The 20563-nt window shown below is 40.6% G+C and overlaps 1 protein-coding gene across 2 annotated transcripts in view; it reads right to left on the reverse strand.

Moving 5' to 3' along the window:
• Actr3b (actin related protein 3B) overlaps positions 1 to 20563 on the reverse strand; it is a 71941-nt gene that overhangs the window by 29508 nt on the left and 21870 nt on the right. For both annotated transcript variants that reach the window (XM_071610698.1, XM_027943376.2), the window contains 5 exons: positions 14975 to 15099; positions 14276 to 14386; positions 4852 to 4947; positions 3562 to 3669; positions 619 to 762 (listed from right to left, as the gene is read on the reverse strand). In XM_071610698.1, coding sequence (XP_071466799.1) covers positions 619 to 762; positions 3562 to 3669; positions 4852 to 4947; positions 14276 to 14347 — 420 coding nt within the window. In that variant the 5' untranslated portion in view covers positions 14348 to 14386; positions 14975 to 15099. The remainder of the gene's footprint in view (positions 1 to 618; positions 763 to 3561; positions 3670 to 4851; positions 4948 to 14275; positions 14387 to 14974; positions 15100 to 20563) is intronic.

Genomic DNA, 20563 nt, shown 5'->3' on the forward strand with positions numbered 1-20563 from the left:
GTCATATACAGGATAATACAAAGGCTAAACTAATAGACTGGATCAAGTTGACATTCCAAATAAGGCCCAATAAGCCATTTTTATCCCAATCTTACTAAATTCTAAAATGGCCTGTTAACCTTTCTAGTATGGAACTAGAGTCCACCACTACAGTGAGCTTTGTTTAATGATCCTGGACCCTAGAATGGCATTGTTCTGAAGTGTTCACAAACATGGCAGACTCCACTGGATTCCTGGTGGTCACTGCCGCTGCTGATTCGCCTCCTAATTCTAAAACAAAGCATGGAGGGAGACATGGAAGCAACGTTCAGCTAACTGAAGGCTGTGCACTGGCTTCATTAAACAGTTATACTCCACACATGCTGGTGGCTCAGCACCCGTTAGCAAGCTGTTGCTCACAGTCGGAGCCTCAACAGAGGGTCCGTAATAGAAGAGGGGGCTGAGCCTAAAGCCTTCAGCCCACCTAACTCACTGGGAAACAAACCAAGGTCCACACACAAGGGAGAGGAGAGGACAGGGAAGAAAGAAGGAAGGAAGGAAAGAAGGGAGGAATGAGGTCATCAAGGGCAAGTGTCCAGACACCACCCCCAAACCAGCCGGTTTCCCGTCTGTTTTTACCTTAATGGCTTTTGCCGTCTCCAGTGACTGCTCAGGAGGGATTCCCACCTCCCGCTCCCTTAGCAGCTGTTGAATGAAATACGTAATATCTCTACCTGCAATCGGGATGTGTTTGATGCAGCTTCCAATGACATACCCTTCTGCCTGGGGAAGAAGAGGAAGCAGAACAGCCCATGTAAGTGACCCACAGTTAGAAACCACATGCACTCACTCATAAGATCTCCAGCCCTAGCCTCCGTGCCTGCCCCCACCTGGCACAGCCAGCATCTGCCAAGCCCCTCCATACAATCAGTTCCAAAGGTCCTTCAAAATGACCCATGTGCTTCACTAATAATGAAAGTTCTAAATTACTCCAATAGCCCGAGGTTCTTCATAAGCAACCAAATGATGATGTTAGGAACATGGTAGAGAAACCAAACCGGATAGTTCACTTCTAAACCGTAATGCTGCCTGGGAGAAAAGTAACTCCAACAGGGGTTTCTTTTCCTCTCTAGCAAAAAGGAAAAGACTTTATTTATTAATCATTAAACAACTATAAATCTACTTATATTTAAAAGTCAATAGTGTGGTAGACAGGTCTGAGGTTCAAATCCCAGTTTCACATTTGTTAGCTGAGTAACTGGACAAGGTAAACATGCCTCAGCCTCAGTATCTGCATCTAGAATATGGAGCAAATTATACCAAAGGCACTTTACAATAGAGATTAAATAAAATCTGTATGTCAAACACACAGTACTATTTTATGATACATACTAAAGTACTCAAAATAGTTCCATTTATCATACCAAGAAACAATTCTGGTTAGTTAACTGAACCCTCCATCATGGCTCAGGCTGGACTCTCTCTCTCCACTGCCTTCTTGAACCAGTGAAGACCTGCCCATCAAGGGCCAGGAAGAGATGCATGCATGACTCTGCAACCCCTCACTAGAAGAGCTGGTGCCACATGCCCACAGCAGCGAGGGATACAAGCCTCCCTTGTGGCCCCTCTGTGGCACAAACCTGCCACAGAAGCCACCGGTGTAGGCAGCCATCCAGGTGCTCTGCTGGGGTGTGGTGGGAGGTGGTCATGGTCAGAGCAGGTAACACACCACCACACTGGCACACAAAAAGATGCCCTCCCGCTTCAGGCTGCAGCTCTTCACAGCTTCTGTGCCACAACACCCAGCAGAGTCGCAGAGCACTGAAGCACACACTGACTCTGACTGCACACACACTGGACGCAGCTAAGCCACAAGGACAACTTACTGAATTCCTCCTAAGTTTTTTCTGGATTATCTAATTTCTAGAAGCAAAGAAGATATGGCCTTGCAGCAGAGTCCCAGTATTTGTAAAATGTTTAAAGATGGAGATAAAAGATACGTACAAGTTATTAATATAGTAAAGATCAACCTGAACCCACAAAATGTTAGCTTCCAAGCACACAAATTACTCACAATTTATTCTATGCATAAAATGTAACATTTTCTAAAATTAACCAGTGACAAGTGCCAGTGTCAGCACAGCACTAGCACACTATGGCATGCTCCATCCACGCCCAGCACAGAAACATCACCCAGTGAGTTATGTCATGCCCATACTGTGTTGTTATTAGATATTTTTCAGAGTATTCAATCATAAAGGGAAAAAATACGGTTAAATTAACATGCAAAATATAACTTTAAGATTTATACAATCAGAATACAAAACCAGACAGGATATTCTAATTTTGCTGGGAATGTGTAGAAGCACGTGTCATGTGTGTATACCTGTTTGTCCCTTAAAGGAGACTATATGATCAAAAGTACAAGGTGGCTCTATGAGCAGAAAGCAGAGGGCTCAACTCTCCTGCACAGCATGGCACTAGCACTTCCCAGTGATTCACACAATGGGGTGTTGTGAACTCAGTGCACAGGGCTCAGGTGGAGCTCATACTCCTCTTCCCCATGCTGAGGACACAATGGTGGCGGGGACTGGCTTTCCCTTCCTGACTGCAGGCCCATCAGCCACCAAGCCTTTCCATCACCAGTATCTTCACCTTTAAGGTTTTAAAAGCATTACAACATTAGGACATCATTCTTTTATAATCTTGAAATGAAATAGTGACTATTTTTTCAATTAAAGTAAAAGTAAAGATGGTTCTTTTAAAACCCTAATTTGCATTTTTAAAAGGAGGTATAATTACACACCCACCCACATATATGCAGAAAAAATATTTGTAAAATACATAACTAGTAACTATGGTTATTGAGGAGACCTAGGGGAGGACAATCAGGAATAAGCCTGACTTACCACTGCATAGCCAATTGATTTTCAAAAAACCAAATTTTAAATAATCTACTTGACCAAAAGAAAAACATAACAGTTTCTTGAAATCTGAATTAGGAGTTACCTCTCTAGTATTTTTAAAAAATCAAAACCAAAAAGGGTGCTATTGCAGAGCCTTCTACAAGTCAAAATGTACCATCTCTCCTTGTGGTTCTTAAATAAATTTTAAAAGCAAGAAGCAAATTTTCTAAAGCATGAGCCAATTAAGCCATTCACATCTTTTTGAACAGCATAGATATAACCTTTCAAATAAATGGGTATGCGCTGCACCTACAAAGTTGACGTCCAAAATGATGCCCATCTCCCAACTGCTCAGTGTGGTAAGCCAGGAAATGTTTCTTTGAATGTTACACCTCCCAGAATCAAGCAAAACCTCAGGAGATATCAAGCAACCACTGACACCCTGACTGGAGAAATCTGCCACCAAGCATTTACAACTGACAAAGCCATAAACCTGGCCATCTTCTATACTCTTTCCTACATACCTGGGTTTTTTAAAACTCCTATTACCTTTTGTAAGTACTTAAAAAGTGGAGTTTTAACTATCAAAAGTGTTAGGCTTGTTTGTCTGACTGCTTCCCTAATCTCCAATCAGGAATCTGACCTCAGAGAGTGAAACCTGAGTTAGTACGCTTACCACTGGGATAACATGGGTGACTCCGTCTCCACTGTCAATGACAATCCCTGTCAGCGTCCGCTCGCCAACCTGTCGAGATGTCCAAGAGGCTGCTAACGCCAGCACTGCCTGCAGAGAAGACACAGAGGCCTCAGTGCCTGGGCTCTCGATGAAGCCCCCATCTGCCTGCCCTGAGGGCAATGAACGAACTCCTTCTTTCTGAAGGAGTCTGAGTATGTCTTTCCTTTCCCCATCCTCCGTCTCCTTTTTCCACAAACTCAATTCCAACTTAGACATCAAACGCAAAATTTCACATACTTCAACTCTAGGAGTCACACTTTTCAATAATGAAATGTAAAATTCTACAAAGAAAATCCAGTAAAAAAGAACTTTCATGATAGACCCACGTTTCAATTAGACCACTGACTCTCACATGGGACCACAGACTCAGAGGTCTTAAAATTACAGAGGACGATGGTTGTCAACCCTAGTCCTCAAGCAGGCACAGCTTCACCACCTGGGGAACACTGGCGACACCTGGTGCCATTTTTACACTGTGGCGCCTATGGAAGGAGGGAAGCTGGTGGGGGTCTGCCTCGGAGTACAGGCCAGGGCTGCTGCTAAACACCCTTATATATTCCCAACTATCTCAGTCAATTCCTGAGTATAAGGTAGCAAATATAAAGTCACCAAAAGCTTAAAAAAAAAAAAACAGGGGCTGGGACTGTGACTCAGTGGTAGAGCGCCTGCCTAGCACGGGCGGGACCCGGGTTCGATCCTCAGCACCACATAAAAATAAAGGCATTGTGTTGTGTCCATCTACACCTAAAAAATAAATATTAAAAAAAAAAAAAGTCATTTTGAAGGTGTTCTGCAAAGTCCTGGGAGCCTGGAGTCTCTCAGAAGCAGGAGGGTGCCCTGGGACAAACAGGAGCAAGTAAGCACTGGCCCCCCACAGTATCCACTCTATTTTTCAACAGATTCTACAGTACCTGTTGTTGTTTTGGATCAGAAATAAGTGAAAGAAGCTAAAGAGAGAACACTCCCATCTTGTCACCCAGAGAAAAATACACTAGACTTTGCATGGAAAAAGAAAAAGCCAGACAAACATGTAACAACGATATAAATATACAAATCAGTCATGGAACAGTCTCTGCAGTGCTTTAGTGCAAACTGAATGGCACGAACGTGTGTGTTGAGGGAGTGGGAAAAGGAAAAACACACAGCATAACTTACAACAGCGAAAACTACTATTTCTTCCCCTGCCAGACAGCAAGGTTCTTTGGGAAACATAAAAATAACCGTTTTTACCTGAACTGCAATGTAGAGTCCTGGTACATTAAATGATTCAAACATAATTTCTGCAAGATATTCTCTATTTTCTGGTGTATTCAGTGGGGGTTCTGTCTGTAAGAAAACATTATTAGTATTCACCTAAATTTCATGCAATTACATCAGAATTATAAAAAGACTAGTATAAAAACATGTTAGCAAGGATATTTATACAACTGCCTAAATTTACAGTCAGTGTACACCTAAAGCAACTAATTAAAGAAATCTGTCTATGGGTTGTAAGAGCTTTAAGATGAAAACCTTTCTAAAGGCCTCTTTTCTCAGGACCCACCCTCACAGGAATAAGCTACAGAAAGGGAGACTCTGTCTTTGATAACCCTCCTCAGTTAGGACTAAAAAAATTAAATAGAATTATATTCTGGGGCCAGGACCCATCTAAAATAGATGGGTTCAAAAGATCAAAAGTCAGTATTGTGTAATAGAAGATCAAAAATAACCTATGCAGTCATCACCAAAAAAATGGTTAAATAAATGATGCTAAACCTATAAAATATAATAATACTTTGCAGTGATTTAAAAAGATGAGCACTATATGTGTGATTAAAAAACCATCTCTACAATGAATTGCTGAATGGAACAGAGAAAGCTGTTCAGTTATATATGCAGTTAAATATTCTTTTATATCAACAATCTGTAATGCAAACTACTTTTTAAAAAAACAGGGTGAGAAATGGAGAGTCACCATTCAAAGGGTACAGAATTTGTTGTGCAAGATGTTGCACTGCAATGTGAATATAGCTAACATTAGTGAACTGTACACTTAATAATAGCTAAGATGGTGAATTTTATAACTTCTGCTTTGCTTACAATTTAAACAAAGATTTTTAAACAAAAAACTCAAGATGCTTTGTGTATTGGATCACCATTTGTGTTAAAAAAAAAAAGAAAAAGAAAAGTCTGTCTAACCCACAGGTCTGCGCGTCATCACCTCCCCAAGATGAAACCAGCTGACTAAGCACTTCCCCTGGGGCCAGGGCAGAAGGGGCAGGGGAGGGGTGCCTGGGAAGCCCCAGGACCTGTTTGCTCCACACTGTGTATAGCAGTCGTCAGACGTACCAACAAATCCACCCACCAGCCCACCCAGCCCTTCAGTTCAGACTCCGTAGCAGCAGCTGGCACAAAGCTCAAGCTACAACACACGTGCTGTCTCAGCCACTGTGACTGGAATTTAATACGCCCCATGGCCGGGGACGGATGGAGAGCAACCTCAGATGGTGGGAGAAAAGACAATGAAATCCTTCTCCACAGCAATCTCCAAGGAGGAGACCTAAAAGGCATTCAACAACATAGTACTTATTTAATATGCCCAACTCCAAGTGCAATTGAGATAATATTTCCTTACCCTGAGATTCCATTTCACTCCAATCAGAATGGCATTTATCAAGAATTCAAGTAACAATAAATGTTGCCAAGGAGATGGGGGACCTTACCATGGGCCTCGGCCAGCCCAGTGAGCACACAGCCTGCTGCCAGGCTTCTGGGGGGTGAGTGGAGGGAGTCCCCTGCATCCCAGGCCTTCCCATAGGGGAAAAGGCACACTCATACATTGCTGGTGGGACTGCAAATTGGTGCAACCACTATGGAAAACAGTATAAAGACCCAGTTATCCCACACCTTGGGATGTACCCAAAGGACTTAAAATCAGCATACTACAGTGATACAGCCACATCAATGTTTATAGCAGCTCAATCCACAATAGTAAGCTATGGAACCAACCTCAGTGCCTTTCAACAGATGAATGAATAAAGAAAATGTGGTAATATACACAATGGAATATTACTCAGCCATAAAGAATGAAATTATGGCATTTGCTGGTAAATGGATGAAACTAGAAAATATCATGCTAAGTGAAATAACCCAATTCCAAAACCAAAGGTCAAATATTCTGATAGCAAATGTAACACACAATAAGGGGGCAGAGGGGGAGAACAGAAGTTCACTGGAATAGACTAAGGGGAACAGGGGAAAGGAGGAGGGATGGGAAAAGGAAAGACAGTAGAATCAATCAAACATAACTTTCCTATTTCATATATGAATACATGACCAGTGTAACTCCACATCATGTACAACCACAGGAATGATATGTATGATATGTCTACTGTCATGTGTATCTAAAAAGGACAAATTAAAAAATGCAAAAAAAAATACTAACTCTCCCAATACCTGTTAGTGTCCAGAACATAGTTAGTACTACCAATGTTAGTGATTACTATTTTAGATTACTTTCATTTAAGCACATGAGCCTGGCTCAGTGGCACACACCTGTAATCCTAGCAGTTCAGGAGGCTGAGGCAGGAGGATCACAAGTTCAAAGCCAGCCTCAGCAACTGTGAGGCACTAAGCAACTCAGTGAGACCCTGTCTCTAAATAAAATACAAAACAGGGCCAGAGATGTGGATCAGTGGTCAAGTGCCCCTGAGTCCTAGTACCAAAAAAAAAAAAAAAAAAAACCACTCACACACTCACACACATGAGCAATAAGTGCAGACTCCAACAGTATTTGTTCACATGTATCTCTTACGGTATAGCCTATCAATCTGAAAAACATACGTAATAATATAACCTACCCCAGAGGGTGGGGTTAAATAAATGAATCAAAACTTGTAAATACTTAGAACAGGGCTAGGCATGTAGGAAGTGCTTAATAAACATAGGTACTAATTGCCAAAAATGTGTCTCCTACCAGAAGAAATGACATACAGTTACCAAAGAGACCCTGTGGCACTGTTTCTTACCCTGACTAAAAGCCAAGCGTTGTAAGTCAGCTTTCAAAACCAAGCCCTTGAACTGAATAGAGGGCAGCATCCAGGAAGGAGGGTCAGAAAGAAATGAGAAGCAGCCAGGCCCGGTGGTGCCACTGGAATCCCAGGGACTCAGAGGCTGACAGGAGGATGGCAAGCTTGAGGCCAGCCTCAGCAGTTTAGCAAGGCCAGAAGGAACTTGGTGAGGCCCTGTCTCAAATTTAAAAATAAAATAAAAAAGGGCTGGGGATGTGGCTCAGTGGTTAAGCACCTCTTGGGGGTTCAATCCCGGGTACCAAAAAAAAAAGAAAAAGAAATGAAAAGTGGCTAGTGCAGCCAGGGAATGCTTCCTGTTTGTCAGTGAGGAGCTTCCCGTTTCATCTGAAGGAAAAAGGGAACTCAACTTAGCCAGGCACAGTGTTGCGTGCCTATAATCCCAGCAATTCAGGAGGCTGAGGCAGGAAGACAGCATGTTCAAGGCCAGCCTCGGAAATTTAGCAAGATCCTGTCTCAAAATTTAAAGACTAAAAAAGTGCTAGTGATGTAGCACAGCAGTAGGGCAAGGCCCTGGGTTCAACACCCAGAACCACAGAAAAAAGAAAGAAAGAAAAATGGACGAAATATAGGAACTGTAATATTATGTATAAAATCATATAAAAACATGGATAAAGGGCTGGGGCTGTGGCTCAGTGGTAGAGCACTCGCCTAGCATGTGTGAGGCCCTGGGTTCCATCCTCAGCACCACATAAAAATAAATAAATAAAATAAAGGTACTGTGTCCAACTACAACTAAAAAATAAATATAAAAAACATGGATAAAAAGATGAAATGAAAATATCCTAAATGTTAACAATAACTACGTTAATAATGTGACAGCATCGTGAAAGGCTGTATGGTCATCTTCCAAATGTACTGTGTCGTACAGCTGCAGTGCCATGAGGGCCCTTTACGCAGCCCTGCGTCGTGGCCTGCAGGCCAGACCACACAGACTCCTATGCAACTCCTGGACAGCTCATTCACAGAGGAGCCTGAGCAGAAGCAAGACGGCCACACAACAGGACCAGGTGGTGCACATCTGCCTACAGCTGCTCTTGGGCCTGCTGACTCCCTGGCCTCGGGACACTCTCCAGGTGGGCAGAATCCAGCCACAGGTGTGAAAGCAGTGAGTTCTTGTTCTGCTGGCCTTCGTACCTGTGAGTCCCCCAGTACAGCAAACTCTCCACAGGCTACACTGACACTCTTTGAGTTTGTTACTGACTGAACAGCTACAGGCCCAGACAAAGGCATTTTTCCCAGGCTCCTTGTCAAAAGGGATGACTAAGATGGATACGGTGGTGCACACCTGTAATCCCAGCTGCTCAGGAGGCTGAGCCAGGAGGATTGCTAGTTCAAAGCCAGCCTAGCAAAAGCAAGGCACTAAGCAACTCAGTGAGACCCTGTCTCTAAATAAAATACAAAATAGAGCTGGGGATGTGGCTCAGTGGTCAAGTGTCCGAGTTCAATCACCAGTACCCTCCAAAAAAAGAGAAGTAGACTCCCTTTTCTCTTAACTCATTCTTCCTTCCTAGAACATGGAGGTAATGACAGAAGCTGCAGTAACCTACCTGTGAACATGAGGCATCCTCACCATGGAAGCCACAGATGAAAGACACCAGAGAAGAGAAATTCCTAATGACATCAGGAAGCTGCCAAATCAGCAGACTCCCTACTATAAATTTAGCCACACCTATAATCCCAGTGGCTCTGGAAGCTGAGACAGGAGAATCATGAGTTCAAAGCCAGCCTCAGCAAAAAGCAAGGTGCTAAACAACTCAATGAGACCCTGTCTCTAAATAAAATACAAAAAGTAGGGTTGGGATGTTTTTCAGTGGTCGAGTGACCCTGAGTTCAATCCCAGAATCAAAAAAAAAAAAAAATTATTTAGGGAAAATAAAAACCCCAACTTGTTTAAACTACTAATTTTTATACCTCTTATTATTTGCCACCAATTACAATTCACTACCTTTAAAAATAAAAATCCATATACTTCCATTTAGGGAATATTGACCATACAATTATATTCCCTCAGTTCTTGAATCAAATCCAGCATTATTAGGGCCACATCCTCATGTGTTAAAAGCCACATCATAAGCTCATCTGTCCCTCCGTGTTACATTTCTTCCTCATCTACCACAATGACTTAGTCATTATTCCTTTAGGATGCAAAGTTAAGTAAAATTTTCCCAAACCATCATTACAACATAATCCAAAGTGGGATATCACATTTGGGTTTTTTTTTTTTTTTTTCATAGTGAAGCAAATCATCAGAACACCTCATGAATGCAAACTACATAAACATTTTTATTCATTGCACTAGTAATATTACCACCTGGTACTGACTAAAAAATGAGTAATTAATGAGTGCCACAAAAAAAAATCAAATGAACACATGAACTAATATTATTCCACCCTCATCCCTCTATAACTGCAGTAAAGAAACATTTTTAAAAATATAGATGCTCAAGGAAGAGAAATCAGTAGGGTGAGCACAATGGCGTATGCCTGTAATCCCAGCAGCTGGGAGGCTGAGGCAGGAGGATCACGAGTTCAAAGCCAGCCTCAGCAATTTAGCAAGGCCCTAAGCAACTAAGTGAGACCCTGTCTCTAAATAAAATGCAAAAAGGGGCTAGGGATGTGGCTCAGTGGTTGAGTGCCCCTGAGTTCAATTTCTAGTACCCCCCCCCAAAAAAAAAAGGGAGCAGGAAGGAGGGTGATAACATGCAGAAGCCAGAGGGCTTGAGAGGCAGTACTAAGTAAGCAAATCCAGGGAATCGACCTCTGTGGGGGCTGGAGGCTACTGAAGTGGACAAGGCAGATCTAAAGTGCAGGAAGGGACCTCTACAGGGAGTTGGGGCACACAGGATTCAGATGAGCAGCACTGTTAATACAAAGCTGCCAAGTTTTAATTTCACTAGATTCACCAAAAAACTTCTTCCACAGAGCTCTAACCTAAATTTTACATACAAGACTTCAAGATAATCATGAATTCTCACATTCACCTCTTATTTTACTTTTGATGATCATGTGACTGTCATGATTCCATCAACACCTGCAGCTCCAAGCTGGCTCCTTCCAGGCTTCTTGGCCTGGGCAGCCCAGTGACCCTTAAGCCTCAGTGTGTTCAAAACTGAACACTCCTTCGTCTTCCCTTAAGTCTCTTCGGACGTCCCCATTTCACCCAATCCCAGACCACCTGAGAACTAAAAGTTCTGAAACTGGGTCATTCTTCATTCCTCTTTTAGCTGCTGAATTCTAACCACAAAAAACCACCAATTGTTCCTCCTATAGATCTCTGCCACATACCATCTATCCTACCAACTGCACCTGCTTCAAAAAATGACAGCAGTGATGCATGTCTGTAATCCCAGCAACTCAGGGCTGAGGCAAGAGGGTCTTAAGTTCAAGACCAGCCTGGGCAATTCAGTGATACCTCCCTTCTCAAAAGCAAAAATAAAAAGGGCTGGAGGCATAGCTCAGTATTGAGTGCTCCTAGGTCCAATCCCAACCCCGTGTTAAAAAAAAAAAAAAAAAACAAGAGGGGCTGGGGCTAGGTGGTAGAGCACTCGCCTGGCATATGTCGGGTGCTGGGTTGATCCTCAGCATCACACAAAAATGAATAAATAAAATAAAGGTATTGTGTCCAATTACAACTAAAAAAATATTTTTAACAAACACACAGATAAGCTCATGAGAGAATAAACAAGAATGATGAGGCCAAATAAAAGAGAACAAGAAAACAACTAAGTGAAAAACATATATGCTCTGTGCCACCCTACCTAAGAAGGATTTGCTCTGGGTGGTTTCCTTAACTGGTCTCCTTTCCCGCATACTCTCAAAGCAAGAGCCTATCACTAGACTGAGGGTAGCTTTAATAAAAGACATGTAACCCCATAATGTTCCCCTAAATCCAAGTCTGCTACCTCAGCTGATGCATACAAAGTTCCTCCGTGTTGGAGTAAAGTGAGTTCCACCTGCTGAGGACTCCCACCCAGCCTCTTACACGGGCCCTTCCTCAGCGATTCTCACAGGTCACTTGGACTATGGCTTCACCTTATCAATTTTAAGAGCCCTACAGAGCAGTTACTGCCCTGTGTGCACACCTTCCCTCTCTCAGGCAGGTGCTCCCTCTCTCAAGGAGTGACCACAAAGCCTGTGTTGGTCATGTGCCCTCTCCACTCAAACAGCAGCCAGGCTCCACTGCCTCATACCACGCCACACTGCCCCACATCCTCTTCCTGACCTCTGCCCGTCTCCCACGGGGCTTCTGTCACACTAACTTCGTCATTTCCTCTAAGTCTGCATGTGCGCTCATTGCTGGTCACGTGCACAAATTGCTTGCTTGTTCTTGTGTGAGTTACAGTCAAAACTTTGCTAATTTGAGTAAGGCCCTGGTTCAACCCCTAGCACAAGATAATCTCTTCTGAAGCCATAACTCAATTGCCACACTAAAATGATTCCACTGTTAGAGACAGCAGTATGATTCCCATCTGCCACCTACTCAACCATCATGACAACATCCAGTGTCATGAGCTCATCTGCATGGTACATGTCAGAAGAGATTATCCTGTGAGCTTCTGAGGGACCCATCATTTGAGTCACTTGGACTCTTCAACCAAGAAGCCCTGTCTAATTCAGCATTTCATTCCCTTGAATTATCCCATCAACTGAATACGTAAGGAAATAAACGTGAAATTTTGATCCATATTACTTCCTCAATCACATGCAAATGAACTAACTTACAGAATTCAAAGCACCAATACAATACTTTCTTATATTTTTAATAATAATTGATTACTTTTCAATATTTGCTGTAGGTACCCATTTTCAGCAAATGGACTTTTCCAAGCTCACAAACACCTCCAATTCCTTCTTGGAAAGTGATGATATCTTACTTCCTTATATATGCCAGCTGAATTAGGGAGAAAAAAATTTCTTAGGAAAAGTGCCCTGTGGGCTGTATCCTGGTGGCCTGCATTTGCTCTACAGGACAAAGAACAGACCCCTAACCAAGATATTTCATCCCTCTGTAATGTTTTGTTTGAACACGATGTCCCTTTAGTGAGGGTGGAAAACTCCCAGCACAGTAAGCTGAACAGACAGAAAGCAGCAGCTAAACATGGTGCCTGGTTCTAAAATTATCTCCAAACAGATAGGTAACGATATGCTAAAGAAGGGAACATGGCAAGTCTGACAGGTAGGAATCTGTGATTTATTTGGGTCATAAAGAAAAAGTCACTCATACACTGTCAGTTTCTTGGCTCCATTTATTTTATATAAACCACTATACATGTCCAGGAGAAAAAACAAGAGTGGCCTATAAAACATGGTAGCCATACTCGACAATTCCAGTTGTGAAGTGTAACTGAGGAAAAAGATCAAAGCACCTGGGGGTGAAGCTTAGTGGCAGAGCACTTGCCGAGCATGTGTGAGGCCACAGGTTCAATCACCAACAACAACAACAAAAAAAATCAGAGCACTTTCAAGGACTTATTTTAACAAATGTTAAATATATGCATTCTATTCACTATTAGCCTTATAGATAACATTTTTAAACTAGATCATTCTAAAGGAACATTATATATTCAAACATTAAAAGGAATTACATACTTAGATCTGGAATCTTATGACATTATACTTGCATAGAAGAAAAACCCAAAGTTAAATTATATATTTTTAATATGCAGCTTATGTTGTATGAAACTGTTCTCTATAAAGCAAACCTTTTACATATGCAATTAATTTTAAATGGAACATTTCATGGAAGAAAATATGTAATATTGAGTACAACAATTAGAACAGATCTCTAACCAAGATATTTCATCCCTCTGTAATGTTTCGTTTGAACACGATTAGTTAAGCATCATAGTCAGAGCCCACAACTCAGCTCAGTTTTATTTTATAACAACATTTAAACCCAGGAAAAAAGAACATCTTAACAGACTCCTCTGCTATCACTAGTGGTAATAATCAGAGTGTCTTAACTATTTCTCAAGGACACTGAAGAACACAGTTGGTTTCCTACCCAAAACTAGGTCTCCCTCTATGGTATTTGCTGCTTAGGTACTTAAGTTTCTCTCAGGGTCCAAGCAATCAGCCATGGTCCACCACTGTCCCCAGTCCCAGAGAGAGAATCTAAACTAAGCTACAGACCTGGCAATTGCATTCCTCTTGCTGGTGACAAGGCCAGGTTTGGGCAGAGAGGGCAGATCTGTGGGGGGTTTCTAAATTCTTAAAAGGTGATGTATAAGGAAAACTTTCCCTCTACATCTGAGCAAAAATATCTGAAGAGGTGACCAAGAACTTGGGAAGCAATCCTGAAGCTGAGAGGAACAGAAGAGGTCCAACTAAAGGAGGATTCCACCTCTGACTGGTAATGCAAGCAGCCTGATTCTATCCTTCCTGTACAGCAACACAGTAAGCCCCTTTTGATCGTGGGTGTTTTTATTAAGTTTATTTGCAAAAAATAAACATAAATTCTGATTCATGTAAATATCTTTAGAAGGAATTAAAAACTCCCTTGGGAATATCTTGAGTGTAAAATCTAAGCATCAGAAACTTTTCAGGTTACAAGAATATATTCCCATTAGTTGCCAATTACTCACCATTAAAAAATAATGGTCCTCAGGTTCAGCTCTAAGGTATTTGAAAACCACTTGTTCCATGAACCTTTCCATAAGATCCCAGTCTTCAATGATTCCATGTCGAATTGGCCACTGAAGCAAGAGAAACCAAAATGTTGGAATAATCAGAGCAACAGTCCCGAGGCTCTGTGTTAACCATGAGAAGAAACAACAGGCCTTATTAAAAAACTATCTACATGCTGCTCATACTCCACACCACCCACTTCTCAGTACAAAGAATCGCCTCCACAGGGGAGGCAGATGCAGCTCCACCACAACTGGATCTGGTGCCCGGCTCTTTTTTTTTTTTTTTTTTTTAGAAGAAGAAGAAATATCTACTTAAATAATGTTAGTGTTTCTTGTTAATGACTCAATCTGCAATTTTCCATATCTGACAGGTTCATTAGTCAACCAGTAATTTTCCAGGAAAGCAGATTTTGCTTTCAAGTGTGACTCCATGTTCCCTGAGTCGATTCTGCATGCCAGGTCTTTTATAATTCATGTGATTCACCACTCAAAATACACCTATTCAAAACAACCTTATCCAACTCAAATGTAAGAATAACACTATATTCCACAGCTCACAAGCACGATTTCTAGACATCCAACCATTCTGCATTCTGTTTACTATTCTGTTCTTGGTTTGGCACTTAAACAGGTAAACTCCTGTCAGAAATGTACCTTTGTAGCATAGGTAGGCTTATCGATGGCTTCATCTCCTATGAAAAAGTCAAGGTCATCAACGCCCCGCAACACTCTCCTTTGGGCTTGGTCAACCACCTTTGCTGACTCTCTGATGGCAATACCTTAATAATAAAACAATAAAAAAAAAAAAGCAAAAAGATCTCCATCAGTATCCACATTTATGTGAAAGACCAGGAAAGAAAAATATAACCCCTACATATGTATAAGTAAATTTTCCATGTTACAGTTTTATCTGAGGTTAAGGGTACTCAGAGAAAAGACACTGCCAATGAGCATATGATACAGAAACGAGTTATTTTTTCAGAATGGTACAAAGGAACTGGGCTTTTAGACAGAAGGTATGATACTAAATCTCTCAGTTTCATCCAGGAAAATCCCTCAAGATAGTAAGTAAAATTCCTATGGATTATATACCAATGGTTTAAATTTTTTTAATACAGTATAGAGGGGACAAAATTCTGTATAATACAGAAAAGGAGAGTAAACTGAAAAATAATGTCTATATACTCTTAATCATTTTATAAAATACTACATCACACAGCTTTAAAAATGTCTAGTCTTGTTAAAACGGGGAAACAAAAAGCTGTGATATCCCATTAAAAAGAAAAACCAGGGGCTGGGGTTGTGGCTCAGCAGTAGAACACTTGCCTGGCACCTGGAAGGCCCTGGGTTCAATCCTCAGCACCACATATAAATAAATAAAATAAAGTTATTTTAAAAAAAAGAAAAGAAAAACCAAAAGGTGCTGGCTAGTATCTGTTGCAAAGAGCACAATAAGCAAACCGTAACAATGTAAATAACAATGGCTGCACATTTTTATTTTAATAAGATCTTAAATAATCATGTAAAACTTCATTCTAGAATGTAACATCTAACAAACTGTAAAAACCTTCACAGATTCAATTTCTAACTCAAACTCCATACCCCATCACACACTAAGCTCCCATAAGCTCCCACTGGCCACCCAGTTCTGGGTCACCCACTCCTGTGAAGTGTTCCTAATGTTTAATTAGTGTTTCTAATGTTTCCACTAGCCCTAAACTTCCAGTAAGTCATTTTTCACAAATAATTGTAAATGTTTGACATTAGTCTACCAATGAGACTGTAGGTTTTTTGTATTTTGGGTTTTTTGGTAGAACTGGGGATTGAATCCAGGGATAGTCTACCACTGAGCTACATCCCCAGCCCTTCTTTTATTTTTTATTTTGAGACAGTTCTTAAGTTGCCCAGGCTGTCCTTCAAGTTGTGATCCTCCTGCCTCAGCATCCTGAATAGCTGGGATTACAGGTACATCATCACTTTTGGCAAGACTGCAAATTTCTTTAAGTCAAATAACCATAAGTCTTTTACTGTTTCTCTAATGGCAGGCACATATGTCAATAACCGTAGCTTACATTAGTTGAGCACTGCTAAGTTTCTTTTCGTGCACTACTTCATTTAGTGCCCATGACAGCTGAATTCACAGGTAAGTGCTATGATTTCACCTTCAAAGAGGTGGAGGCTTAACAAATGACCAAGGTCACACAGCTTCTGAGAGACTAAGCCAAGATTGGCTCTTAAGCAGATGGTTACTATCAGAGTAGGCATTAGAGAATATTTGTTAAACTAATATTCTACTGCACTAAAGTATTCTTTGTGGATTTGGAAAATGCAAACTATACCTAAATAATTCTAATATAAGCCTAACCCCATAACTACACTAATGGAATTTCACTATAGGCTTAGTGAAACCTAGCTCTCTAGCACCAACCAGTGCTAGACAAAGTTTCTCATAATTAAAACATCAAAATGCTTGTGACTAGATTTCAGAGAAAGGTAAATACAGTGTCTCTGATATGAACTAATTCTTCAAATAGACCAGCCAACTTTATTTTTCCGCATGAAGGCTTCATGTCGTGGAAGGAGTAGACTTTGAAGTTAAATAAGCCATGGTTTGCAGGCTGGGCTCAGCATTTAAAGCTAGCTGACCTGAGGCTCCAAATACCACCTCTACATTTCACATCCCACCACTTACCTGGCAGGGCTGAGGATTAAACTGCCTATCATTTGTGGAGTGCTTAGTAGAGAACCTGCTACAGAGTAGTACTCAATAAATATTATCTACACAAAGGGCTGGAGTACTTGTAGCTCAGTGGTAGAGCACTTGCCTAGCATGTATGAGGTACTTCGTTTGATCATCAGCACCACATAAAAATAAATAAAGGTACTGTGTCCATCTACAATTAAAAAATATTTTTTAAAAAAATTTATCAACACAAGTGTGGAGACTACAAATGTGACTGGCTAGATACTTAAGAGGAACTGAAATTTAATCACTTAGGACAGAAACTAAGAAACATGATAAAAATGTGCTTATCCAATAATTCCTAGGTGGCACATACCCAAAATACCAGCTACTTAAGAGGAAGAGGCAGGAGGGTCACAAGTTCCAGGCCAACTTGGGCAACTAAGTAAGACCCTACATCAAAAATAAAATTTTAAAACCAGGAACAGTGGAACCCACCTATAATTCTAGCAGCTTACAAGATTGAGACAGGAGGATTACAAGTTCAAAGCCAGCCTCGGCAATTTAGCAAGGTCCTAAGAAACTTAGTAAGACCCTTTCTCAAAATAAAAAATTAAAAAGGGTGGGCTGGGGATATGGTTCAATTGGTAGAGTGCTTGCCTTGTTCAATTCCCAGCATCACAAAAAAAAAAAAGAAAGAAAAATTTTAAAAAGGCTGGGATGTGACTCATCAGTTAAGCACTCCTGGGTTTGATTCCTGCTACAAGAAAAAATAAAAGGGGATGGGAATGTAGCTAAATGGTAGAGCATCTGCCTAACATGCACAAGGCCCCGGGTTTAAATCTTTAGCACCTCCTAAAATAATAAAAATAAAAATAAATTCTCAGCTTTCCAGTTATAAAAATTGGGCATAAGCCCAAAGGACAGAGCAACTGCATCAGCGAAGCAAGCAGGAGAGAAGCAAAGCCCTGGAGCCTCTGGAGCCTCGAGGCCTGTGGCTGCGACGGGCTCACAGGTCTAGGGGCCGACACTAACAAGGCAGTGCACAGCAGGAAATGAAACCCCTCTCTGAAAACTGACCATGAGACTGCTATTATTTCTTTCTTCTTTATGGCTGAGTAGAACTCCATATATGTACCACATTTTCTTGATCCATTAATCTACTGACGGGCATCTGGGATGATTCCATAACTTGGCTCTTGTGAACTGTACTGCTATAAACAGTGAAGTGGCTGATCACTATAGCATGCTGACTTTAGTTATTCTGGATAAGTACCAAGGAGTAGAACAGCTGGGTCATATGGTGGTTCCATTCCTAGATTTTTGAGGAATCTCCACACTGCTTTCCAAAGTGGTTTTACTGATTTGCTAAGTGAAATAAGCCGACTCAGAAAACCAAGGGTCAGATAAAATATTCTGTCATATGTGGAAGCTAGAGCAATTTAAAAAAAAAGGGAGAAAGAAGGCAGGGGAGATCAGATATCATAAAGATATAGGGAAGATAAGTGGAACAGAAAGAGAGCAAGAGGGAGGAAGGATGGGAAAGGGGAGGAAATAAGGAATGAATTTAACAAAACTGTGTTATATGTGCATATAAATGTTCCACAGGGAATTTATTTATTTATTTGTAGAAACTGCCAATCAAAAATAAACTAGTGAGGGACTGGGAATATAGCTCAGTTGGTAGAGTGCTTGCCTCACATGTACAAGGCCCAGGGTTTAGATACCCAGCACCACAAAAAAAGGCGAGAAAAATAAACAAGTGAAAGGAAAATCAGTAGACTAGAGGAAGAAGAACAGGGAGAAGGAACAGAATAAGAAAGGAAGGGAATGGGAACTGAAATCAAATTCTTTGCATGTACAATTCTGTCAAAATGTACCCAACTACTGTGTATAACTATAATGCTCTAATGTTTTTTTCAAAAAAAAAAAAAAACTGATTTATAAAACAGTCCTTTAGCCCACTTGAAAAAAAAAAAAAAAACTGACTACGAAATCAAGGACATACTGACAGACACCACACAGAACCATCTGATATATGTGTTGGATATTCCCAAGGGCAACTGGCAAGAAGGCTTGCAGCAGATCTCAGATTCTATCCTCTGGGCAGAATCAAACCTAATATGTATAAATGTAAATTTAAACTGCAAAGTCACTATAAAAAATTGTTAAGAGATGAAGGAAAAAATGATTCTGCAACCCATGATATCCTTCAAGTTTAATCAAGTATTTGAGGGCAAAAGAAAAAAAAACTATACAGTAACACTGCAAGAATTAATCTCAAAATAAATAAGTTACATATGTATGTGCATAAAATTTATACTCAAGATCTTTTTTCATATATATCTATGAAAGCCAAGATATGGCCCAAATAGTCCTTAGGAACAAAATAAAGAAATATTTCCAAGAGATTCGATTGCCCATGTTTCTCATAAAATAATGACCTGTTTCACCCCAGCTATTCCCAGGACCCACAGCCTGCTTCAAAATCCTGACTTCCATCCACCCAGTAGTAACTCTGAGCCCCTCTCCAACTGGGTATCCACAAAGGCCAAATGGGGAGCCTGACTCTGACACCACACTGGCAGTCATGAAGAGGCATCCCCCTTAAAATAAGATCAGAATCTCAAAGCATACACCCAAAATGTTCAGGTTTTGATAAGACAGATCAATTTCACCAAAGAAACAATTGGGGACGACTTAACTGAAACAATACAAGTGACAAACCAAGATGACACAGATACCACAATTGTCAAGCAAGGATTGCAGGAGCCATCATAAAACCCTTTAGGGAACAATCACAAACACACAGAACTGTGCACACATACTGTACCATACTAGATTCCCGGCTCTACCACTGTAGATGTGATCTTTGGGATAAACCGAGTAAAGAATACACAGGACTTTTCTAAACTCTCTTTGCAACTTCCCATGAATCAACAATTATTTCAAAATAAAATAATGTAAAATAAAGCTCACAAATGATTTAAACAATCTAAATTATAAAACACCTCAGTTTTAATGATGATCAAACTAACAAGATTAAACTTAATAAAGAAAAATGTTCTCAAACTTAGTAAAGAACAAAGTTCTTTAGTTTAAAAAAAAAAACAAAGTATGGATAAAAAATTTGAGTAGCTAGAAGAGACAGACTCCAGGGCCAAGAAATTTGAGGACAATCTGAGGATAATCTAAGGAAGATTATTAGAGAGAGCATATATAAGGAATAATACACGTAAGGACTTATGATTCTGTACTTGACACAGAAATTAAGAAACACACCACATATGATGTGTCAAAATGCATTCTACTGTCATGTATAACTAATAAGAACAAACTTTTTAAAAAAACACTCCACCAGTAATTTTGTTTAAAAAAATCATACATATATAGAGAGATACATAGAGATATATCGCCCCAGTAATCCAGCTACTTGGAGACTGAAGCAGGGGAGCTTGAACCCAGGAGTTCAAGACCAGCCCGGCAACACTGCAAGATCTAATCTCCAATAAATTAATAAGATTGAAAATATCTAATATATTTCTCAAAATAATGCTACA

The sequence above is a fragment of the Marmota flaviventris genome, chromosome 1, assembly GCF_047511675.1.
Source record: "Marmota flaviventris isolate mMarFla1 chromosome 1, mMarFla1.hap1, whole genome shotgun sequence".
Lineage (NCBI taxonomy): Eukaryota > Metazoa > Chordata > Mammalia > Rodentia > Sciuridae > Marmota > Marmota flaviventris.